This window comes from Trichoderma reesei, assembly GCF_000167675.1.
Source record: "Trichoderma reesei QM6a unplaced genomic scaffold TRIREscaffold_5, whole genome shotgun sequence".
Classification (NCBI taxonomy): Eukaryota; Fungi; Ascomycota; class Sordariomycetes; order Hypocreales; family Hypocreaceae; genus Trichoderma; species Trichoderma reesei.
Genome location: NW_006711152.1, coordinates 804,498 through 828,667, shown reverse-complemented (window position 1 = coordinate 828,667; position 24,170 = coordinate 804,498). Strand labels below are relative to the sequence as shown.

At 50.7% G+C, this 24,170-nt stretch overlaps 9 protein-coding genes across 9 annotated transcripts; 6 read left to right on the top strand and 3 right to left on the bottom strand.

Annotated features, from left to right (window-relative positions):
* Positions 1-112: 112 nt before the first annotated feature.
* Positions 113-1,216, top strand: TRIREDRAFT_58910 (uncharacterized protein; the record flags this gene model as incomplete). Its single annotated transcript, XM_006963819.1, has 1 exon — positions 113-1,216. One exon carries the CDS (start codon positions 113-115, stop codon positions 1,214-1,216), a length of 1,104 nt encoding a protein of 367 aa, XP_006963881.1.
* A 482-nt stretch (positions 1,217-1,698) lies between these two features.
* On the bottom strand, positions 1,699-2,876 carry TRIREDRAFT_58767 (uncharacterized protein; the record flags this gene model as incomplete). Its single annotated transcript, XM_006963633.1, has 4 exons — positions 1,699-1,880; positions 1,958-2,205; positions 2,267-2,592; positions 2,661-2,876. 4 exons carry the CDS (start codon positions 2,874-2,876, stop codon positions 1,699-1,701), a joined length of 972 nt encoding a protein of 323 aa, XP_006963695.1.
* A 1,594-nt stretch (positions 2,877-4,470) lies between these two features.
* TRIREDRAFT_76374 (uncharacterized protein) lies at positions 4,471-6,090 on the top strand (the record flags this gene model as incomplete). The annotated part of the gene is made up of 3 exons (XM_006963818.1): positions 4,471-4,695; positions 4,782-5,507; positions 5,575-6,090. 3 exons carry the CDS (start codon positions 4,471-4,473, stop codon positions 6,088-6,090), a joined length of 1,467 nt encoding a protein of 488 aa, XP_006963880.1.
* Positions 6,091-6,521: 431 nt separating this feature from the next.
* Positions 6,522-8,361, bottom strand: TRIREDRAFT_3121 (uncharacterized protein; the record flags this gene model as incomplete). The annotated part of the gene is made up of 5 exons (XM_006963472.1): positions 6,522-6,593; positions 6,645-6,813; positions 6,871-7,499; positions 7,663-7,777; positions 7,841-8,361. 5 exons carry the CDS (start codon positions 8,359-8,361, stop codon positions 6,522-6,524), a joined length of 1,506 nt encoding a protein of 501 aa, XP_006963534.1.
* A 2,785-nt stretch (positions 8,362-11,146) lies between these two features.
* On the top strand, positions 11,147-12,364 carry cel61b (glycoside hydrolase family 61). The gene is made up of 4 exons (XM_006963817.1): positions 11,147-11,303; positions 11,364-11,418; positions 11,484-11,861; positions 11,930-12,364. Exons 1-4 carry the CDS (start codon positions 11,192-11,194, stop codon positions 12,132-12,134), a joined length of 750 nt encoding a protein of 249 aa, XP_006963879.1. The 5' UTR covers positions 11,147-11,191; the 3' UTR covers positions 12,135-12,364.
* A 1,428-nt stretch (positions 12,365-13,792) lies between these two features.
* Positions 13,793-14,647, top strand: TRIREDRAFT_105467 (uncharacterized protein; the record flags this gene model as incomplete). The annotated part of the gene is made up of 3 exons (XM_006963816.1): positions 13,793-14,185; positions 14,253-14,486; positions 14,567-14,647. The coding sequence occupies 3 exons, from the start codon at positions 13,793-13,795 to the stop codon at positions 14,645-14,647; spliced, it is 708 nt and encodes a 235-aa protein (XP_006963878.1).
* A 1,116-nt stretch (positions 14,648-15,763) lies between these two features.
* On the top strand, positions 15,764-17,905 carry TRIREDRAFT_105466 (uncharacterized protein; the record flags this gene model as incomplete). Its single annotated transcript, XM_006963815.1, has 1 exon — positions 15,764-17,905. One exon carries the CDS (start codon positions 15,764-15,766, stop codon positions 17,903-17,905), a length of 2,142 nt encoding a protein of 713 aa, XP_006963877.1.
* A 940-nt stretch (positions 17,906-18,845) lies between these two features.
* Positions 18,846-20,753, top strand: TRIREDRAFT_105465 (uncharacterized protein; the record flags this gene model as incomplete). The annotated part of the gene is made up of 1 exon (XM_006963814.1): positions 18,846-20,753. The coding sequence occupies one exon, from the start codon at positions 18,846-18,848 to the stop codon at positions 20,751-20,753; it is 1,908 nt and encodes a 635-aa protein (XP_006963876.1).
* Positions 20,754-21,397: 644 nt separating this feature from the next.
* On the bottom strand, positions 21,398-23,876 carry TRIREDRAFT_58651 (uncharacterized protein; the record flags this gene model as incomplete). The annotated part of the gene is made up of 18 exons (XM_006963632.1): positions 21,398-21,451; positions 21,505-21,531; positions 21,588-21,728; positions 21,787-21,855; positions 21,927-21,962; positions 22,020-22,052; positions 22,270-22,483; positions 22,537-22,565; positions 22,630-22,658; positions 22,714-22,951; positions 23,009-23,067; positions 23,118-23,178; positions 23,234-23,264; positions 23,324-23,373; positions 23,431-23,467; positions 23,527-23,588; positions 23,710-23,736; positions 23,820-23,876. Coding segments are annotated over 18 exons (1,254 nt in total), but the record flags the coding sequence as incomplete, so codon positions are not given.
* Positions 23,877-24,170: the final 294 nt, after the last annotated feature.

Genomic DNA, 24,170 nt, shown 5'->3' with positions numbered 1-24,170 from the left:
CTCTCCAAATCCTTGTGTGTAGCCAACCAATCTATATATTGTGTTTTGTCCCCATAATAGAAGAGAGCCTGGGCCGCTAACTGTTCTCGTTTACTCCAGGTTCCATCCTGCCATGACGACGACTGCTGTTATTCCGCCAGACAGGGAGCACTTTAGTGTCGCCATTATCTGCGCCATTGCAACAGAGTACAATGCAGTTTGTCACATATTTGACGAATTCTGGGATGAGAATGGGGACCAATTCGGCAGAGCGGCGGGGGATCTCAACACTTACACAACAGGCCGCATCGGCAAGCATAACGTCGTCCTCGCCCTACTTCCACGCATGGGTAAATCGAACGCCGCCGCTGCTGCCGCCGGTTTTAGATCGAGTTACAATAACATCGAGTTGGCGCTGCTTGTGGGCGTCTGTGGAGGCGTGCCTCGCCCTGGCGGCTCTGTAGAAGACGAGATCCTGCTTGGCGATGTGATCATTGGCAAGACTGTTGTCCAGCACGACTTTGGCAGAAAATATCCGAGCGGATTTGTACGCAAGGCTTCGTTTGAAGAGAATCTCAGCAAAGCACCAAAGAACATTCAAGGCCTCCTGAACACTTTCGAGACGGACCGAGGACTGTGGCTGCTTCGGACTCAAACGGCGCAGTTCCTATTGCAGATGCAAAATGCGGGAAAGGGCAGGAATCGTCGACCGCTCGCAAAGTACCGTTACCCTGGGACAGCCAAAGATAGACTCTTTCGTTCGGATTATCGCCACAAGCATCGCGGCTCAGGCACACCTCTTTGCACCATTTGCAGTAGCAGCGCTGATGCTGTTTGCGAAGATGCTCTGAACGCCACATGTGAGGAGTTGGGATGCGAAGAAAGCTCCTGCATACCTAGGGAACGCCTCCAAGAAAAAGAAGAGCTTGAACATAACAGTCAAGAAGAGGCACAAAAACCAGCAATTCACATTGGCGCCGTGGCATCAGGAGACACGGTCCTCAAGTCAGGCGAAGATCGCGATAGGATTGCGAAGAAAGAACGTGTGATAGCCTTTGAGATGGAGGGAGCGGGCATATGGGAAGAAATTCCATGCATCATTGTCAAGGGTGTCTGTGATTATGCAGATTCTCACAAAAATAAGAGGTGGCAGGATTTTGCGGCTGCAACGGCGGCGGCGGCTGCGAAGGCTCTTTTACATCGATACCCCAAGACGGAGAAGGCAGGATATGTATGAGTGTGATGTATGGAGATGCATGGAAGCCATGCCCATTCTATAATTCTAACTATGTTACGGTACCTGTGGGTATATAGGTAAAAAAGGAAAGACAAAGATTATTATATAAGTTGTAAAACAGCCAGTGTTTGTTGAGATTGGTCGGGCAAGCACACACGTCAGTCGTGATCTTTTGATACGATAACAGACACACCGATTTTTTGCGACTGAGTCGACTTCGGCTTGAGGTTATACGTGATCGTTCCAGGAATATTCGCCGTCCTTGCGCTTATGTTGAGGCTCGTCGCCGTCCAAGGTGCTCGTCTCGACGTATACTTCTGTGGACTTGACAATGTGTTGCTGGCTAGAGGTCGACTGACCGTCGTCGAGTCTGTCCCAGTTGGAGCCTTCTTTGCGGCTGATGCTGGTCAGTCCCGCATTCAGCTTCCCACTGATGCTGTTGAGCTGCGTGCCACCCTAGACGCGAGGAACAGTTAGCAATATCACAAAGTTGGCCGGTAGGTGAATCTCACGTCGACTGTTGCCGGTCCAGACCTCATGCCGGATTGGCCTGATGAACCTTGGTAGAACTTCCTGAAGAGGCGACGGAGGGGAGGCAGCGAGCAGCTGATGATGCCCAAACCAGCCTCCAGGACTGACCACAGAATCGTGGAACCCCAGTTGTCTACACAGATGGTTTGGTTTGGTCAGTGATCCTAGGATAGCTTTGAATTGTCGGGTGAAATAGCAAGCAGCACTTACAAAGTGATTGGTTCGGGTACTTGACAGTGTCGTAGGCATGATAGTACCCCAAGCGAACCAGACCAGCGGCACTACCAAAGATACCCAAGCCAAGAATGATCTGCACCGAAATCTTCCTTCTCTTTGGCATCTGCAGACTTCGCAACATGAAGAACGGGGTGATTGCGCAGGTCCAGTCCACGATGGCGAGAACGACAGAGCCGGCATAACTGATGATGATCCAACCGTACTCGATACGGCAATGGCCACTTTGGCGGTTCTGTCAGTCAGGAGCATCTTCATAGGTAGGGAAGCAATTTATCAACATACAGTTTCTCATTCCAAAGCGCCGGAAGGGGCGAGCAGCTGACGAACATGATGATCAAGCACACTGTTGCGTTTACGCCCAGCAGAGCCATGTTCCCCCAGATGATGTAGGCATAATGCCTGGTTGAGGTCAGCCTCAGGATCATGATGGCCATGGCGAGCTTCGTCAGAACCGACGAGGCAAAGTACACCATTTCGAAGATGAACATGTAGCCCTTCACCCTGACCTGGTAGTAGATGAGCATGCCCTCGGGCACATGATCGTCACGGGCACCCAGGCCATAGTAGGTTGCCAGTAGCAGGAATACGACAGAGGGTAGTAGCGGGACCTGCCTCCCAATTGTTAGTTGTCGGCGATACGGCGTATCATGGAAAAGGCCTTGGACAAGTTGTTTACCCAGCCGGCTACTGCGAAGATGTCGTCCCATCCCCACGCTCGCTCTGCTCCCGATAGCCGCATGCGCACGTAGACCCGCAGGCCGACGGTCAACGTCGCGAGGATACAGATGACATATGTGATTGCTTGAATCGTCTTTGTGAAGCCATGGACGGGTATCGGAGGCAGGCTATTGGCGATCTGTTGTATGCGCTCGCCTTCTTCGTTTCGACTCATCAAGGAGGCCATATTGGCCAATTGGGGGAGGGCAGCCCTAGAGAGGCTGCAGCGAATAGGAGAGCTTCAAACGGAGGTGATACGGAATAGTCTGCGAGAAGTCGCAAAAAGAGAACCAACAAACTCCTAACGGCTGTGGCTTTTGGGTGCCATCGTGGGATATAAAGTAGGTATGAGTATGAAGAGAACAACACAACCCGCTTCGGTCCGTTCCGTAATACTGTCAGCGGTGTGTGTTTGAGGATTCTTGTTTTTGCAGATCTCAATAGCAAAAGTTCGACAAGTAAGCCCATGGAATATGGACATGGAACCAACATGGAACGGTCTGACCGGCGTGAAGCAGGCATTCCCCTGGCGGCTGGGGGCTTGGATGCGGCAGCTCCTCTCAAATTCCGTATCGTATATCGTATTGAGCCGAATACCTGGTTTCCTAAACTAGACCTTGTTGGGCCGCCAAATCTGAACTCGATGGCTGAGAATCCTTCAGTCATGCCATTGCGTGAAGATGGGTTGTCCCATCGTGGTATGATGGTTTCTCTTTGATCTTTGGCTTCTGACGGTTCTCGACCTGTAGCACCAATGCCTCGGAAGATCATGTTTGATACAGCAGAACTCTCCCTCTCACTTGTACGAAGCCTCTCGGAGTTTGGTAGCGTACGCACTCGTACGGGTTGGGAAGCTCCTTTGCCTGATGGCAAGCCCTCTGTTCTCCCCCCCTAACCCATGGCTTGCGTATTTCCGGCAGAATTACCTCCCCCACCCCGAGTTCGTGTGCCGCAGTGAAGCGGCACGGGTTGACGTTACTTCGGGTGTCGCTTCTGGAATAGTTGAGGATGGACCCAGACAAGCGGTTTGCAAAAAAAAAAAAAACTTGGAAGCGAGAAATGGTTAGCACACACAAGAGACCCATGATACGCACACATATCAAACTCACCGAGGTCTTTCAGACGCTACAACACTTTCCTTGCCCCAGTGTATGCACGTGTTCATTGGGCGGTCCCTGTCCCTTTGCGGGCCTCTTGCCGAGGATAGCCTCATCCGGGGGAATCGGCCCCAGGTCCGCGCAACCCCTGAGGCCGGGTGATTTCGTCCGAAGACGCTGGCAGATTGCCACAGGTTGCTGTTCCCTGCGCCTGTCAGTTATCATTTTGTAGCTTACTATATCTTCGACAGAGAGGAGACGCTAGAGAACCGTCAACGTCCAAATACGGAGACCCTGGCCTGGCTAGTAGTAGTAACGCCGACTGGGTTCTCCTGTCGCTTGCATGACAGCAAACCCGTGCCGGCTTTAAGCAGGACTACAACTGTCTGTTGGTCCTTGGTTCCGAAGAGGGCCTGACTTTTTCTTTTTTGCTCATGCAGTTAGTAGGTAGAGATAGAATCGAGTCAATCTCGGGTAACGGCCGATAATGAAGGGGCCAACAGGGGCAGGAGGGAGTAAAGAGGACTGATAAGTACGGAAGCCGGTGCCGTCGCAGAACGGCTGCTTCGCCGCCGCTTATTTCTCTCGCATATTAATAGGATTCGAGGGGACCATGTTTCGCCTGCCGAGGATCCCTTTGTGACAACTAGACGGTGTAACGGCTTGGCAAAGATGTTCAGTTTCTTCTCTGGGCAGCCTCAGGCGCCTCAGCGTGTACCGACCGACGTGGTTGTCCCCGTCGGCTTCTTTGACGATACGATCATCTTCAGGACGTTTGTTCTGTATACCCTGTTTGTTTTCGACGATGTACTGGATCCCGAGAGATTACGAAGCTCCTTGGAACGGGTCGTGAGCCGCCCTGGCTGGAAGAAGCTGGGTGCTCGGCTGAGAAAGAATGTGCGCAATATAAGCCGTGCTCAACCCTCCCCTCCCCCCTCCCGATCTGGCTGAAATCTAACAACTGCCCCTCTCGCATGAATTAGGATCGTGGAGAACTTGAGCATCATATACCAGCCAGCTTCTCCCCAGACCGCCCTGCAGTGGGGTTTGACCATGTGAACCACAGCGACTTGGCCGTGAAGGATCATCCCGCGGCATCACACATACCCCGTCCTCCCCGCGATGGCCGACCGGCACTTGTGGGAGATCCTGATAAGCTGTCGGATCTGATCTATGGCCCTGAAGTGCCAACGAAGCTCGATGACTACATCTACACCGACCGTCCTCAGCTTGGTCTACGTATTGTCTCGTTCAAGAACTCGACGGTCGTCGTTCTTCATTGGATACACCTCGCCTTTGATGCGACGGCAAAACGAGCTCTCCTCGATGCCTGGATGCTGGCGCTCCAGGGCAGAGAAGACGAGATCCCTGAGCCGCTTGGTCCAGACGAGTATATCCTGGAGAATGTCGGCAAGAATCCCACAGAGCCCCATGTTCTCGCCCAGCACCATGTGTCCAAGCCCGGCCTTGTCTGGTGGGCGCTTCAAAATTCCTACAACTTGATCATCAGGAAGAAGGAGCATCGTATGCTCTGCATGCCTGCTGAGTATCTTGAAAAGTTGAGAGTCAAGGCTGTCGCGGAACTTGCTGCTCAGGCGCCCCCTGACAACGAGAAGTGGGAAGTTCCGTTCCTGAGCGAGGGAGATGTCCTCGTGGCTTGGGTATCTCGACTGGCAATTTCTAATCTCCCTGCGAACTCAGAGAGACCCGTAAGTGACTATCCCAACTGCAATCTGACTGACCAACCGAACATCAATATGCTAACTTGCTTGCTAGATTGCTGTGCAACAAGCCTATCAATGGCGTCCAATTCTGAAGGATCTGATCCCCGAAAACCGGCCGTTCCTCAGCAACTGCGTCGGCTTCCTCGTCACTCTGATGCCGGCCAAAGACGTGCTCCAGAAGCCACTCAGCTATCTGGCATCCCAGATCCGCCGCTCAATCAAGGAGCAGGGCTCTCGCGAACAAGTCGAGGCCTACACGTCGCTGATCCGACTCGATCCAGCAAACAGGGCGCCTCCGTTCTTCGGCAGCAGCTCGATGCAGCTGCTCATGTTCTCCAACTGGCAAAAGGCCAACATGTACGGGACCGATCTGTCGGCGGCGGCTGTGACGCCGCGCAGCACGCCGCTTACACCATCGTATGTACAGAGTGTGCAGGGCCCGTACAGCTTCTCTGATGGAATCATCATTGTGGGGAAAGACGCCGAGGGTAACTACTGGCTATCTGGACATAGAGGCCAGGGTCTGTGGGAGATGATGGAGAAGAAGATGCAGGAGGAGGTGATCTGAGTGAATGATGATTGGACATGTGCCCAGGACCCGAAGTCGCGTTATGATTTCCAGAAAGTTGCTGGAGATGGGGATCCTCCATGCAGCCAGGAAAACGACTCTATTAATGATCCCCTAACCCGATCGATGGTCTAAACGATACATAATGCCCGTATTAATGTCGAAGCCGCTTCATATCTTGCGAATCAATATATTGCATCCACAAGGCTAAACTGTGTGAACGATATCCATCCTTATCTTGCATAGCATTCAATAATCCCTTGCAAAGCATCTAAATCAGACCCTGAATCATCCGAACCCATATAACGAAGAACGTTCAAGAATCAGGAGAGTAAGCAGGTCAAATTACCTCTTCCTCCCCCCCCCCCCCCCCCCCCCCCCCTTCCGCTGAGAACAATGAATATCGCCAAGTAAGGAGCAATCTGACATGCTCATGTGCTGGTCATTAATTCGGCATCAAAATTAAGAGAATCAACGTCGCTCTTCTCCCATGGATGGTCTACCTCGATTGAACGAACGAGTTCCTCGTGCCTCTTGCTCCTCGCAGTAATTACCGTAGACGGAAATTGTGTCAGATGAGAAACCACCCCTGGCGTGTACCCTACACGAGGCTCTATCGGGTTTCCATGTTCGTCCACCGCCTTTGTGATATTGAAGACAGCTAGAATCCGCGCAATCGTTATGAAGAGGTTGTCATCGGCCAAGTATCGACCGGGGCAAATTCTGCGGCCCTAGCCAAATGCTTCCCCTGGATCGGGTTCATTGCGTGGCTCCAGGAACCTCTCTGGCGAGAAAGAAAAGGGGTCTTGGTATGTGAGCGGATCGTGGTGAAGGCACCAGGCTATGGGAAGCAGACAGGCTCCCTTTGGAATGCGGTAACTGCCATAGATGATCTCCTGGTCGGCCATGTGAGGCGTGGAAATTGGCACAATTCCATACCATCGTAGCACCTCTGTAACAAGAGCCGAGGTGTATGGAAGGCGTTCCTGATCTTCGAAGCGCGGAAGCCGTTCGGGACATGTGCCGAGCAAACTGTCGAGTTCCTCTTGTGCTCTCTGCTGGACTTCCGGGAACAGGACAATGGCTAATATGAAGGAGCTCAGAGCGGCGACAGTAGTATCTGATCCTCCGCCGTACAAGATTCCTGCCGCCCATTTGATAGCGTCCTCCTTGTCACGATCCAATTTTCCGTTCTGCGATTCAGTCATGGTGTATCGTTCGATGAGATCTGACACCATGGATGGGCGATGGGTACCGTTTGCCATTTGGCGCTCAACGAACGAGTATGGAATGTTTACCGTATCGCGATTGATCTTGTTCCATCGCCGGGCTGTCTCCTTGAACGCTGTGCCGGGAAACCAATCGGGCAGATGCCTGAGAGCTGGAATCATGTCGACTAGTCTGTTGAACTACGGGGCGACCCCAGTCCGGTCCGTCTCTGCGGATCGAAGTCAGTGTATAAGAAGGGCCCTGCCCCCGACGTTTGTATCTAGTTGAACTAAGTCCTTTACATGTTATCAATATACACATAACATCACACTCTCTATTTCAACATAGTCTTGGCGAGGGTACCATTGCTTCCGAAAAGTTGGACATCATCTTGTCGATCAACTCTACCAGAGGATCGGTGGCGTCTGGGTCGATGGAATAGCCATACACGATCTTGAGTATCATGGCGGCCGCCTCGCTGTGTGTTGCACCCATTAGATGTATTCATTACCAACAAACGCAGATCCAGGTGCGAACTCACGTCTTGAAATGCTTAAGCAGGTTATTTGGGTCGTCTAACATCCGCTTCAGAAGTCGCCGGGACTCTACCTCGTGAATGTGATTGTACTGTGAGGCGATGGCTTTTGTGCCTGCTTGCTGATGCATCAACTTCCGATGCAGTCGAAAGGTTGCGTCGTACGGTCTGCCTGACGTGAAGTTCTCAAAACCACACATCTCGTATGCGAAAAACGATCTTGGGCGGCTCGACGTCTTGAGCGACATTTTGTTCAGAATGTCGTCCGTTGTCTGCTTGTCGCTGAGGATGATTATGGTTTGTCCCAGGACTGTGATGGAACTGATTGGGCCGTAGAGATCCTTGAACTTGAGCCAGTGCTGGAATTCAGGAATTCCAGGTGGTGGAAGGTCGAAGATGTTGCCGAGGATGGGCAAAGGCTTAGGACCCGGAGGGAGACTCGGAGATGCATTCTTCTTTCGATTGTAGTGGTAGTAAAAGAGAAGGCCCAGCCAAGCAACGACACCAGTGACAAGCATACCAGACATGATGAAGTTAGAGTGCGAAATAATGCTGGTGCGAATAAGGTAGCTTTGGCACATATTTATAGACCTCGAACTCCGCACGCTTTGAACCTCATGACGCAGCTCTTAGAGTGATGCCTTATCATAAAATATGTTGTGCCTGGTTACACTCGTTGTATGGTCTTCCAAGAAACAATCCTGGTGCTGATACTTCGTACAACATATACTCTGCTCAACCTGAAACCCTGTATGCAATGATCCCTGTTCTCTACCTGCATGATGGCATTACCTGGCGTAGACAGCCGATGATGTACTCCAGTGTTCTGTATAACGAGGTTTGAACTCAAGATGATCAATGGTTGTCAACGACTCTCATAAGACAAGAGTGTGTTTAATGCGACCTTGGCCTTTGAAGTGATCCGAAACAGGGCCGGAGTGAGATCACTATGGAAAGACATGTAGAAAAGCAATGACAAGGGTCAAACTCAAGTCGCTTCATACTTATCTTGGCTTCAGGAATTGTGACGATGTTAGAAATGGCGATGTATGCCGGATTAACTGTTCTTGATATGGATTGTGTAGCTACATTATTCCAGCCTGCTAGATGCTGTTGAACATACAAAGGCCTCTTAGTCTGGAGAGCTACGAGACGTTGTACAGATGAGGGTTTTACCCAAGTCTGCGAAAAGGAGTTTAGACAAGGGACGAGAAGGAAAGTGCGTTTATTCAGCGGTACAAATGGCGGAGAAGTAGAACGATCTTTTGAGCAAAGAGTATGCTGCGTTCTAAGGGTGGTAGTGGTGTTGAACATGCCACCGTTTACGAACACGTTCAATGCCGGGTCTAGCAATCCTTTGTTGAAGTGAAACCAAAAGCAAGCCGTGTGACCAAGTAAAAACGCAATTACATATTGAGAAGCCACCCGATTTCCAGTGCGCATGAAGTTTGAACTCCTTCCGGAACAGTTCTTATAGGCCCTCACTGCCCCTTTCACTTCATAAACTTGTTGAAATTATGCCTTCTATAGCTAAGATAGCCTTAACTATTGCCATTTAAACTTTTCCAAGACGAATATGATATGATATACGCCTCATTCTCACCTGTCTGAGCGTAGGCTAAAGCAATATCGTCTGTCGATAGTTCCTCGATGTCGGCGTTAGCTTCAATCAATGTCGTGACCACTGTCCTATGAAAATACTGACGGTAAGAGGTTAACTGGTTCTAAAACTGAGACTTGATCTTCCATCCATTGCATTTTGTTGAAAGGCGGACGTGTAGTCATGACAAGCTCTTAGACCTCTCCATGGTGAGAAGAGCTGGGGTGAGTAAATGTGTACCAGTTTATATACGGTCAATTTCATATAAGGTAACTGCACCAGCTGCGTTGTCAATGACTACTAAACTTATACATATGGGAATCTTTCCGGCATCCTTCCTTATTCCATCTCTCAGATTCACATAGTCACTTGATGCACCGATGGCGATCCGTCTCTGATGGACAATGTCAGCGCAAATACACTCCGTCATGAACACTACTGACCGGAAACGCCGATATACGTTATGGCGGGATCAACTCTGCCAAAGTACCAGCGAAAATAAGCCCTAGATACTCGAGAGGTAGCTCGTATAAATATTGACTCCTGAGGGCAAAGACGCACCAATCGGTGAGGTATTCATGTAAACGACTTGTGCATTTGTACTTGGGCAAGCGTGTGCCACCTCATCTCACCTCCTCCGCTCGACCAGAGCATGTCTTATTAACGCCCCAATCACGTACTTCATCTTGATCTTGGCAAGCAAAATAGGCAATTGTGGTGTCTTTAGAAAACAGTGAGGGTCGACGTCTGGAACCAATCACAAGCTGCTGGTAACCCCTTTTGGAAAATGTTGCAAGCTTAATGCTCGTGAAATCGGCGACTCTTGGGCAGCCACCTAAGTCATGTCAAAGCCACGTAAGAAGATGTCAAAGAGCCCCGATTTTGACTACCTTACCGCTTGGATTCCCAACTGTGTGGCCAGGAATCCATACTAGTATAGCTTGATAGAGCGGCTTGGCTCTTCGAGGATGGTCATCTGCGCTCGGAATATGGGAAAGTCTCGGCAAACATTTACGAACTTTTCGACATGCATTTCCACGGCATATTGGTATTTGACGTACTTCCGCTTGCTAATCCCGCCAATAAAATGGCGTCTCGCCGTATTCAATGACCTTGCTTGCCTTTGGTTAGAGGCATCATAACGCAAATACCAGCATAGATTAGCTCACCACATGCTGTGAAGAAGGTTTCATCACTTGATATACCAGTCATAGATACTATGCCAAAAAGAAAACGGAACGAAACAATACTTCCTAATTCAGCAGCCAGACTGAGGCTATGAAAAGAAAATTAGCCAAGAATTTAAGCATATTCGTTTAGCCGTGGTTGAATCCCTCTGGCTATATACGGAGATATTACGTCCGCTTGTCTCATGGTAGTGTTGCTTGTGCGCAATTCACCAGTAAGCGCTGCCTTCTGTGAAGCCCATCGATGTATCATGAGTTCAACCTGTATATGAGGTGGCATTCTTGGTGCTTGTCACATGAGGTGTCTATTTTCACCGAATGTGACATGAGGTGACATTTGTTTCCAAGTTCTATGAGTTGGCAGACTCTAATTCTCCGGCGCCGGGTAAATATCTTGTTTCAATAAGTGGCCGAAACTGGGGGAGATCGTCGATCGTGAAGCCCTGACCCAATGCGTCTCTCTATCTCTCTCTATACATATATATACATGAGCGCGGTCATGTTGGTTATGATAAGAGACGAGTTGTTGAGACAGACAAATTCTGATTTAAGGATCTAAGCCCCATCGATATGAAGTCCTGCGCCATTCTTGCAGCCCTTGGCTGTCTTGCCGGGAGCGTTCTCGGCCATGGACAAGTCCAAAACTTCACGATCAATGGACAATACAATCAGGGTTTCATTCGTATGTCTACTTCCCTGCCCAAGCAAGACAGACCACTGCTAACACATGTGTCTCAAACAGTCGATTACTACTATCAGAAGCAGAATACTGGTCACTTCCCCAACGTTGCTGGCTGGTACGTTACGAATGCAAACACGAAGACCCTTCTTCTTAAGCACATTGCTGATACGGCAGATGCAGGTACGCCGAGGACCTAGACCTGGGCTTCATCTCCCCTGACCAATACACCACGCCCGACATTGTCTGTCACAAGAACGCGGCCCCAGGTGCCATTTCTGCCACTGCAGCGGCCGGCAGCAACATCGTCTTCCAATGGGGCCCTGGCGTCTGGCCTCACCCCTACGGTCCCATCGTTACCTACGTGGCTGAGTGCAGCGGATCGTGCACGACCGTGAACAAGAACAACCTGCGCTGGGTCAAGATTCAGGAGGCCGGCATCAACTATAACACCCAAGTCTGGGCGCAGCAGGATCTGATCAACCAGGGCAACAAGTGGACTGTGAAGATCCCGTCGAGCCTCAGGCCCGGAAACTATGTCTTCCGCCATGAACTTCTTGCGTATGTGTCTTCTCGCTTGTTGAACCGCCCCAAGGTTGGCAATTCTCAGCTAACGTCTTAATGTTCAGTGCCCATGGTGCCTCTAGTGCGAACGGCATGCAGAACTATCCTCAGTGCGTGAACATCGCCGTCACAGGCTCGGGCACGAAAGCGCTCCCTGCCGGAACTCCTGCAACTCAGCTCTACAAGCCCACTGACCCTGGCATCTTGTTCAACCCTTACACAACAATCACGAGCTACACCATCCCTGGCCCAGCCCTGTGGCAAGGCTAGATCCAGGGGTACGGTGTTGGCGTTCGTGAAGTCGGAGCTGTTGACAAGGATATCTGATGATGAACGGAGAGGACTGATGGGCGTGACTGAGTGTATATATTTTTGATGACCAAATTGTATACGAAATCCGAACGCATGGTGATCATTGTTTATCCCTGTAGTATATTGTCTCCAGGCTGCTAAGAGCCCACCGGGTGTATTACGGCAACAAAGTCAGGAATTTGGGTGGCAATGAACGCAGGTCTCCATGAATGTATATGTGAAGAGGCATCGGCTGGCATGGGCATTACCAGATATAGGCCCTGTGAAACATATAGTACTTGAACGTGCTACTGGAACGGATCATAAGCAAGTCATCAACATGTGAAAAAACACTACATGTATAGTACAATATTCGCCATGGCTCTCCGTATGTGCTGTTGCAAACTGGCTCTTCAGGGATCTTCGATGCTTAGCTAATGTATACCAATCGGAATTCTCGAGTGACTTGACGGGGTCGTAAAGCTGCAGGTTCGTGTAACATAGTCGGCGGAGCTGCTCGCTTGAAGTTCTGTGCTGCATGCAGTAGCCAACTTCTCTTCCCCGCCTTGAAAGCTGCTCTCTCAGAAGAACCACCTACAGGCTCCCAAAAGCTGTAGATAGTGCTACAGCATTTACATGATGCCCGAGACGCAAGGCCAAGTTCGCTGTCACTGTGGCAAGCGCTTCAAGATTCCGTCAGCGATGGGGCAACACCTGCGCGACTCACCAAATCATCCGCCCAAAGATAATGCTCCCCCGCCTACTCTGAACGAGCGAACGATATGCAGTTGTGGCCGCAAGTTCAACTCAGGACAAGCGCTTCAACAGCATAGACGCGACTCTCCTTTGCATCGGGGAGGAGGGCCGAAGGCGCAAACAGGAGAAACGTCGTCTGCTGCTCAGGAGAGTGGTTCCAACGAGCCGAAGAAGTCCTTCCTGCCCCCTGGTGATTCGACAGCGGATCAGTCGAGGACATCCCGAGACAATAAACAAAAGGTTGATAGCAGAGTGAGCTTCCAAATAGGTATCGAGAAGTCGAGAAGGCTACTTACCAATAGTTTATAGGCCAGAAAGAGCCAGCAAGCAAAGTATACATATCGATCTGCTTATTCGGCCCAACCAAGAGCCAGAAGTCAAGGAGTATGGTCATCGTCTGATAGATGGTACTCCGACGTGGGTGACAACCATGCCTTGTGTGATAAGGACTGTGGCTGGTGTGGACATTGTGCTGATGGATATGACTTCGATTAATGAGGCCGTCGCCAAATTGTCACTACAGTTTGGGCCAGAGCGTTGAGTCCGCGTGAATTTTGACCAACATCCAGGTAGAAAAAGATCAAAGCAAGTCCTCAACAAGTAGGCACTCCCACATGAAGAGACACAAACGCAGCTCTTCGTCTATGCTGCAGTGAATGAGTCCTCCTCGCACTTCTATGCCTAGCTACCTAAATGATAGTACAAGAGTAGTCCTCGAGTGAATTGACAATCAGGAACACTGCAACTTTGTGCAAACACACTCCACACGAACCTGGCTGCGCGCTTTCATGATCTGAGCTCCGTCACCCGCCCCTGAAAACTGCATCTTCAAAGAAGCAACAACCCTTCGAACGCAGAGAAACTGCTTCAGCATCAACAAGATGTCCGAGGCCAGCGTCAACAAGGCGCCTGAGGCCAAAACCCAGATTCGCTGCCACTGTAACAGGGTCTTTAAGGACTCAACAGCGATTGAGCAACACTGGCGCGATACAAAGCCTCACAAACCAAAGAACCCTAACTCCACGCCCAAACCCGACACATTGATGAGGTGCAGCTGTGGCCGTGGTTTCAAGTCTGAACAGGCACTTCAGCAGCATAAAAGCATGTCTCCTCGTCACCCAAGAAAGGGGTCGATAGCACGGGCGGATACAAAAGCCTCTGGCGCCCGAGAGAACATGAAAGACATCAATGACTTCAAGGCCACAGAGGCCGGTAGTACAACAGCAGATATCTCAAACCTACCACGGGACGAGGGCCATAGAGATGAGGATAATGTGAGTGTACAAAATAATGCCAACAACTGAGATGGCTTGAGTCTAGATATTTACTGAAGCTGTCTAGGCCAACATTCAGCAAGGAAGTCAACCGTTTCAACGTACAGACTCCCCAAATCAGGCGGACAGAGCCGATGTAGCCGTAACATCGTCCTATACCTGGTACCCCGGCGTTGGCGACGACCATTCCCTGTGCTACGATCGCTGCGGATGGTGTGGCCATTGTGCTGGTGGAACTTCCAGATTTGCCACCGTCTTTAATCTGTCGCTCCGGTTTGAACTGCAGGGAAACAACAGTCTGGTATGTGTCGAGATGTCCCGCAAGCTCAAACAAGGGCCCTTGTCCCAGCTTTCATCTTCAGTTTGCTGACGCTTTCGTAGCCACCAACCGGAAGATATCCATATGTTCAGATACAAGTTCATGGCGGTGTCATCTCCGACATTGAGGAAACAAGTACCTAAGTTGCCAAGAGAGTATATGTCTGTGGGTATCTAGGAGTCATGGCTGCTGTCAAGGTAAAGACAAGTGTAGCCATGCGCATATCTATTGGTACCACGGTATCTCATCAAGGTAGTCAACGTGTAGGACATAGGGATCGTCCAAGAGTGGCCAACTAGGTGGACAGAGACGAAATAATAAGGGAAGACAGACACATACTATGAGCCCGTAACTAGGTTTGCCAGTTCGCCCAATTAAACATCACAACGAGACAAGGTATCATCTGTTGAAGCCGGTCAGAAGTGTAGTCAAGTTGTGGTGACGATGAGATGAGGAGTCATCGTGCGTCAAGTTGTATCATTGTATAGTAGTAGAGTACAGTCGTGGGGCCTCTAGAGGTGTATATCCGCTGCTGATGAAGATAAGATCCAGACATTGGGGAGATTTGAGCGTGGGACGGCTTTATACGCCAGGAGGTATCCCTCGTGAGAAAGCTTAATCATTTTACAAGGCCCTTAGGCACCGAGTTCCAAAGAGACGAACAAGGGCCATGTATGGACATTTCAGCTATGACATACGCCTCATCGCGGCCATCTACGAGAAAAAGAAAATTCAAATCCCATATCCCATTCTGGCCCTGTAAGGCGGCTGGGAATACAAGACCAACATAAAGAATCAGTCTGCGACTCTTCTAAACTCGTCGTTCTTTCTGTTTGCTGTCACTGGTCTATAAGGAGGCAGAAACTGGTCGTTCTATAGGGAGATGAGAGCCAGCACCTGTTGTAGTTAGTAGGCATTGGCTGAATTAGAAATATGGAATCAAGAAACGAGAGTCGGCAAGAATATGCATACATACCCTACCTACATCAGCAACGATACGCTGATTCGATAAATAGATAGATAAGTAGGTAGACGTGTAGACAACATGAAAGCCAGGGAGGAACTGGTTCTGCCTTAAGGTAGCGATCTAGGTAAGCACCGTTAGGCATCACGTGCGGAGTCGGCTCAGATAACGACCTAGCCATCTCACTTGTGAGTACTTAGATTTTTTGGCCATCACCTAGCATAGCACCAAACTCGATCACCATTAGGCCAATTCTTTTCCTTGTTTTACCCTTCTGCAAGATATCCTTGCCATCATGCTAGGGGGCCATGATGTTTCGCGGCTCATTGGCTCCCCGTTCTCGCGCGATGAGCAAGATGAGTTCGGGAGAGTGCAGGACACAAGAAGGCTTCTGCCACTCCCGCTTCCAAGCGCCATGGAAGGCCGCCCGCCTGCATCAAAGAGTCCCCTCTTCACCCTGCCACCAGAGATTCTCGGAGAAATCATGAACCTACTGGTGGACGAAAAAGCTACCATCTCTGCCCTGGCCTTGGTCAACAGCGACTGCAGACAGTTGGCTCGTTCCTGTTGGTTTGCCGATGTGTGCTTCGACTATGGTCCAAGATCAAACCAGCTTCTTTCTCATCTGACGAGGGAGGCATGTGCCAAACAAAACAAAGACACGCCTATCCGCCCGCCTTTCATTGGATCCTGTATCCGCAGAGTGACGGTTCGTTCCGATCGGGATTACGTCGCTGATGTACACAGCGAGCTCTACGACTCTACCCGGGGCGATACAGCCAGGACCGTCACTGCTCAGGAGCGTGCTGAACTACGCAAGGCAGCCACAGACTATTACTTCGAAACACATATCACTTCTCTTCTTACTGCCATGAGCGTAATGCCCAATATCGAATCACTTGTCTGGTACGATAAGATGTGCCTTGACAAGAGTTTCTTCAAGTGTGTCACAAGACTTCCTTTACACCATCTCAAGATTTGCAATGCGTACATCGGCAACCCATATTGCCTCAATAGCTTGGGACGGTCTGTTCTGTCACTGAAAACACTGCATCTGGACATTTTGGCGTGCTATGACAAGGTCCACGCAGACGACGAGATCTCCGATGACGACGAGGTCTGCGAAGACGACGAAATGTGTGAAGATGACGAGATCAGTGAAGACGATGAAATTTGTGAAGACGACGAGATGGGCGAAGATGACGAGATGGGCGAAGATGACGAGCTCTACAAAGAAGAAGAGCTCGAAGACGACGAACTCTACGACGATGACGAGCTGGCTTGGGAAAATAAAGACTTATTACCCTTTATGAGCTGTCTTCTGCAGGGTTGCAGTGCGACTCTCCAGCACTTGACCATACGATGCAAGGATTCTGCGCGTTACGAGTTGCTTTCGTTCGGCCATAAGCCGGCAGACTTTGGCCAACTCCAGCATCTTAACCTATCCGGCTGCCTTGACGATCTCGACACTGTAGCCTGGAGTTCACTCCTCTCTTCGCCGCTGAGGCACCTTGCCTTGCCTAACAGTTATTCAAGATCCTTCATACAGTCCATCAATGCCTGCCAACCTCTGGATCAACTCCAGACGCTGGTGTTGCCATTCTTTGGCTACAAGGGTGAGAGACAAGCGCCTGCAATTCTTAACTTCATTTCGCGCCATTATCACCTTCGCAAACTTTCTGTCCAAAACGGTGAGCCACAGCTGATGGACTCTCACCTCGTTCCTCTCCTTGCCAATGGTAGATGGTCAAACCTCACCTCCCTCTCACTGGCATGGCGTGGACCGGATCGCTCAGAGGAAATGTTGTCAAACATTGCTTCCATCTCCACGAATTCTTTAGCGGCCATTGGCAGTATCAAGTCGCTGGAGCAGCTATATCTCACTGCCGGAGAAATCTATGGCGATCGTCACCAATGGCTGATCGACCACACGGTGGTACGGCCAAGCCTCCGAGGACTGGTCAAGCTCAAGAGACTCGCATTCTCACGAGATACCTACACTACACCAGGCATTTCCGTCGGTACTGTGGAAAACTACTACGACTATCCATTCACATCACCAGAATTGGAGGAGATCGCCATGGAGCGGCCGTACCTCGACCGCCGCAGATCAATGGAGCATCTTTATGATGGACCGACTGAAGACGACGAGTTTTTCTATCAAGTCAGGCTCGGAGGGGCTCGGCTTTGGGAATGTGCTCATCGTAACCGCATGCTTCGAGAAGCAGAAAGATACTCACGCGTGTTGCCTTCTCTAGAATGGATTTACTGCGGGCAGCGGCCTATGGGATTCAAGAAGGTACAGACATCCAAGGGTAGACGTCGCATTTCGGTACCTCTGACTCCGGGGAGAGACACTTGCTCTACATTCCTGCAGCGCATGTTTGCAATGGGCGAAGAGAAAATCGGTGAAGATGATGATCTTGACTTCATGTAGTCCTTCATCCGGGAACTCCGCCAAAGAAATGGAGAAGATACTTCCATAGAAAAAGTTAAGCCTTCATGAGTTTTATACGAGATACAGGAAAGCCCCCAGCGGCTGACAAGGAGAGCAGCGGAGAGGAGGACTCATGAAGTTGTAACGACCACAGACTCCATGCCTCTGCGGGAGATTGCCTTCGTGAGAATATGTTTCGTCGCCTCGCAAAACCGCGTCAGTTTATTCTTGACTTGATAGATCCATGGACAATCCACAGTTGATGACGGTGATGGCATTCAGCTATTGCAACACAGAAATCGTGATTGTTGCACGACAAGAGCTGGTGGGCCGTTGGGAAACCAGCCTCACCATCGAAATGAGACACTTATCGCATGTAGTTGGGCAATAGGTCTGCCGAACAAAGAAACCGGCAATTGGATGCCTCAAGCACCCGAGCAGGAGCTGAAAAATCCTCCCTTGAACAGTTTCCACATCACCTACGGTCAATTGGATCATCTAAGCGCCGGCCAAGTGGTCGCCCGTGATAGACGTCGAGAAAGCCCAAGCTAATGCGGCCGCGATTATGGCCCGTCTCAGGCGATGGACAAGGGCATCTTGCACTGCCCAAATTCTGTCTAGTACTGTAAACTGAAAAGTAATCGACTCGCTTCGAAAAAGATTGCAGTCTTCAGCTCTGTCGACATGAGGCTGATTGAGATGGCCAGTCTTCAGCAGAATCTGCCCATCTATGACGGGGTCCGCGATGCCATGCAGCAAGCCACAACCAACATGCATAATGACCGTTTCGTGAAGCGCCCTCTTCAGCCTCACAGCCTCACGATCCCGCGCATTAATACGCCGGTAACTCTCGTTACAGCACCTCATTGAAAGAAATTAAACAGTGCAACAAGACGGTATCATCGAAAACAACCTTTTCTCAAGAAACAACCCAATCAAAATGACCCCCCGAGCAGCAACGCAAAACCCCGTCTTCGCGGCCCTCACAGAGATCCAACGGTACACAGATGTGTCTCCAGACCCGCAAGACTCCGACTTCAGCACCTGTCGTGCAATGAGGCGCGACGGAGGACGGTGCAGAAACCCTCCATGCACGCAATACGAGCGATGGCAGATTCCAAGTCTGCTGTCTGAGTTCCGTGACATGACAGAGTGTCCCGATACGGACAGCTTCTACAGCAAGATGGAGACTTTTGTCACTTATACGCACTGCAAGAGGTGGCATCGCCCTAACGCCTGTTATGCCTTCACTGAATGGAAGAGAGAAAGGATTGCCTCGAGATCCAACGCACGGCAACGTCCAGCGCGAGTTGCAAGGCCAAGACCTAGACCTACGCCGGCTGTGCAGCAGACCAATGCTCCTGTCATACAGCCAATAACGGCGGCAGCACTGCAAATGCTGCCCTCAACGCCTCGAATCCTTGTTCCCTCATCAGCCAGTGCGACATCGGACGACGGCAGCTCTTTCAATGAGAGTGTTGCGGAAACTCGTTCGCTGGCCAGCAACACCACGTTTATGAGCTCTCCTCATCATACCCCCTTGCGCAATGGAACAACTCCTGTGTTGGAGATTCTGGATATTGTCGAAGAAGTCACTGCTGTTGAACAAGCCGTTCCTGTGACGAGGGTGGCTGGTCAAGGCAGAAGTCGCCAGACGGCTGTTGCTGTCCAGGAAGCACCTGTTGTTCAGGTGGAATCTGGTCGATCTGGTCAATCAAGTGTCACTACAAGGATACCTGTAGGAGATGAAGCTCCCCGCCAGGATATTTCTCGAAACAATGACGAGAGAATGCAAGACTTGGTTCTGGCCCCTGGCATGAGCGATCCGGTGTCCCAAAGCGACGGTGACACGACGGAGGATACCGTCATTAAAGCACTTGGGATTACTGGCCTCCATCGCAACGGGTCAGTCAGAGACCATTCGCCGGTATTTCAAATCATCAGCAGCCATCCGACGCCAGAGAAAATGAGAGAAGGCGTGGTCTATATCCTCGAGCACAACGAGAATCCGTCCCTTTTCAAGATCGGGTGGTCGAGCAAGAGTGCAAAAGAAAGACTGCACCAACCCAACAACTGTTACGGTACCAACACAAAAGTCATCTACGAGACGAAAAGGTTCGCTGGTGCACCTCATGCGGAGAGGATTTCTCAGATCATTCTTCGTCACGCAAATATTTGTGTGATAGAATGCGCTCAATGCAAAGGGGGCCACAGAGAGTGGTTTGCTGCAAGCAGGGAAACGGTGCGCGAGACGGTTATGTCGGTTGAAGAGTTTGTCCAGATGCCCGCTTATACTCTCCAAGATGGAGAGTACAAGCTGTCACAGGAAGCGTATGATCGAGTGGTCAAGCAGATGTGCAACTTTTCAGTTCTGAAACTCGGAGAGCTCATACGAGGACCTAAAGAAATCGTCGAGGAAGAAGAGTCTACTCTGCCCGACGTGGCGACGACAGAAGCCATATCAACAGCTCTGCCCCAGATCAGTGACATTCCTGCGGAGATGGCTAGCTACGACAGCGACAACGAGCGTGAAGAGATGCAGCAAGTTGAGGAGACTTTGATTTCACCATGTTCAGACAGCATCAAACCTCAAAAGGAGCTGTCCGCTGGTACAAAGCTGGCAAGGAAGATGAAGCGTCTCTTGTCTGCCGGAGACTCCGCCAAGAGATACTTTTTAAGACCCCGAGAGCCAAAGACCCAGACGAGTGACGGTCCCAAACGCGCATTTGGTTCGGCAATTTCTGGCTTGAAGGGAAAGGCGCGCGAGGCGGGCACAAAGGCACGACAGGAGGCTCGAGAGTTTCGGAGAGACTTTAAGGAGGAATTGCGCCGCAAGAGTGAAGAGTAGATGGCATAGTAGCTCATCAGGAAGGTTGAAGATGTATTGAGAAGCAAGATTTGGCACGAGTCGCTGCCTTTTTCTAAATGAAGATTTTGTGCATCAGAAGAACAGTAGCGTCGTACCTGTCATCATGTCTGATGTAGAGCTCAAATACCCGTCTATGCAGAGCAGTGTCTTTTGTCGAACAATGTACAGATAGAATTGGAGTTCCGCAAGTGTAAGGCGCAAACAGAGGAAGAGACGTAAGCGCACATGGTCTTGACCTGAGTTTCTCAATACGACTGTCAGTCGCAGGCTATGAACCTACGCCCGTTCTCACAACTACAACACGATCAAAGTTTGAATTTTACTTGCAGATAAGCTAGAATATGGCTACGAGCTCACGGCTGTCTATCCCTAATTGGCCTCCAGGGCTTCGGATGATACGCGTCTGACTGTGAACCTTCCTCATCAAATTCATTGCTAGATTTTGTATTTCTCCTGCAAACTAGAAGTTTCTGATTGGACACCTCCAGAATGCTCTTCTAGACTTACACCGGACTTTTAGTTCTTATGGTACTTACATGTTGTGCCTCAGGGCACGTGGTACGTGGGCGAGTAGATGCTCTTCCTTCTACCTCGTCCTAGTCTATGCTATCCGCAGTGGCCGTCTAGAATCGGGTGATCATGGCGTCGCGGTCGGGCCCGGTGCCGATCCACTTGATCTGCGACTTGTGAGTATGCAATCTCGAAGCTTTGGGCTGGGAATGAAGCGTACCTTGACACCAACAAACTTCTCAATGTACTAGGAATCACATGTTAGTAAAAGCTGAGAATAGAAGCACATGCGATGTTTCTAACCAAGATGTAGTCTTGGGCCTCCTTGGGAAGATCCTCGAAAGTCTTCGCGTTAGTCGTGGGCGTGTTCCAGCCGGGCATCTCGTGGTAGACGACTTCGGCGCGGTCGAGGATGTCCAAAGATGCGGGGTACGACTCGAGTTCCTACAGTTTGTAAGCATAGAAGTCTCCAACATGGTCTAGATGTCTTGAAAGGGCATACCTCGCCGGTCTCGGGGTCCTTGTACGCAATGGCGATCTTGATCGTGCGGAAGGTGTCCAGGACATCGAGCTACGCGGTTGTCCTCCAGTCAGCTGCTATTCTTCTTTCTGATCATCCGATTGGGTGATAAAGCATGTTACCTTTGTGAGGTTGAGCGCCGTGTAGTGGTTGACGTCCTGTGATTTGTCAGAGGGCTGCTCCATGTGTGAAGACAGTGAATGAGCAGTTTATACCGTGGTGTATTTGACAACAACGAGGTCTGCAGTCTTAGTCAATAGCAAGCCCTAGAGGAAGTGAAAAGGGTGGAAAAGTCCGCATACCAAGCCTGCTTCAGTCAGCCACATATCCTCGTCACACGTGTCTCAAGGGGGGGGGGGGGGGGGGATACTCACCAGCCGCATCGACGAGTTCGACCAGTGGAGGTTCCCTAAGGCGAGTCAGTGGTGTCAATGCCGGCCAAATGATGAAGGTTTTGAGTTTTACCCATTCGCGGCCACGTTGCTGCAGCTCATTGCCAATTCTGGAGAGGATGTTAGCTATCTTCACATGCTCAGAGGAGCGGAAGAGACCATACTCTCCGAGGTCCTCGGTCTTGAAAGCTCCAGAGCCAACACGGGTGGTGTAGGCCTTGACCACGCCGATAACCTCACCGATCTTCCGGATATCGAGGGCAAGTCCAGTGACCATGCCGCCGATGCTATTCTGAGTTAGTATAGGTGGCGTAAGAGATGAAGGGTCAGTGGTACGAACCCAGTAGAGCTGCTGGTGACGTATGGGTACTGTTTCACGCCGATAAGCTTGCATTCAAAGAGACGCAGTAGTAGCTCGCCGAGTTTGACTTACTGAGCCCCAGTCAAGATCCAACATGAGAGCTACATCCGTTAGCGACGCTGACCAGAGGTCGGGACGAAGAAGCTGGGGTCTCACCATTTGCTCCTTCGCAAAGAATCTTCATGTTCTTCTCCTGTGCTTGCTTCATGAAAGCAATGGCGTCGACAGTGTACTTGGCAAGCTTAGGGCGATACCCCTTGAAGCGGGCGAGCTCCTCCTCGACATCGTACTTGAGCAGATCGCCGTAACGCTTCTTGAAGCCCGATGCAAGTCGTCGGAGTTTCTGCTCAAAGACTTGCTCGTTGAAGACCTCGGCAAGTCGGATTCCACTTCGCTATAGCTGTCTCAGAAAAGAACGTCCATCGACTATGTCATTGGGTTGGCCTCTTACCGCGGCTTTTGTGCTGTAGCACGGTCCAATTCCTCGTCCCGTCGTTCCAACCTTGCGGTCTGCTGGATGTGAGCAAACCATTGCAGGCAATCTCTTGTGATGCGCTTACCTCCGAGTTCCAACTCCTCGAGTCCGTCGACGGCAACATGGAGATCCAGATCAATGTGGACCTGTTACCAAATGGTCAGTTTAACACTTCGCCATGCCAGGTATCATCATCCCTACTCGATCGCTGATGAAGATTCGGTCGTGGACGCTGTGGTTCGGTTAGCAGGCATCATTCGCAGTTCGTCGGGTCCGCTGAGCCTAGCGTACTTGGAAAGCCCCTTGCGCTCCAGTTCCTCCAGCTCCTTGAAGAAAGAAGGCTACGCAATGTTGTTAGCAGGGCGACATCCCGTACTCGAGGATGCTTGGCGACGAACAATATGGGCAACCACGGCAGAGCCGATGAGGTTCAGGCTATATAGCACGGTTAGCTCTTCGCTCCCGGACTTTTCCATCAATGGTGGTGGACGTACCAGTTGGGATTGACCAGGCCTGAAGGAAGCAAGTGGAAACTGGCGACTGTAAGTCGTGGCTCCTGGACGAGACGGTCCTCGGAAGCGCATACCTGTACGACACACCATTGGCACTAAAGGAGGGCCATTGTCAGCAAATCCAGGGTCAGGAATCAGATGGCGACGGGATTGATCGACTCACACAATCGAGTGGCCAGCGTTGTGTCCTCCCTAGATGTCGTCTCAGCTCGTCCATTCTCAAATGCTACCTATATGGATGGATATTATAGGCGTCGGTCTCGGGCAGGGCTCACAGCAGCTCGCGCGCAAAGCTGCGCTTCGGGGGCAAGGATGTCGGTCAGTTTTCCTTTCTATCGAGTCGCCGTCGTCAGCAAAGAGCGGTCCAGGGAACAGCAGCATTGTGCGGGCAAGTCGTACGCCTTCGTCGCCTGCAGAGTCGCAATCGTCATGTTAGCGCATCGCGATATCGGCCGAAATGCGGCTGCAAAGGGAAGCGGCACGAACCCCATTGGGCGCCAAGCTGTAGAGGAATCAAGGTCAGCTCCTGTATATCATGATTGACTGTGTGGCGGCGACTCACAATGATCGTAGCCATGGCTTCTTGCGGTTCTTTGCTGCTCGAGAGATGTCGCAGGGTTGAAAGA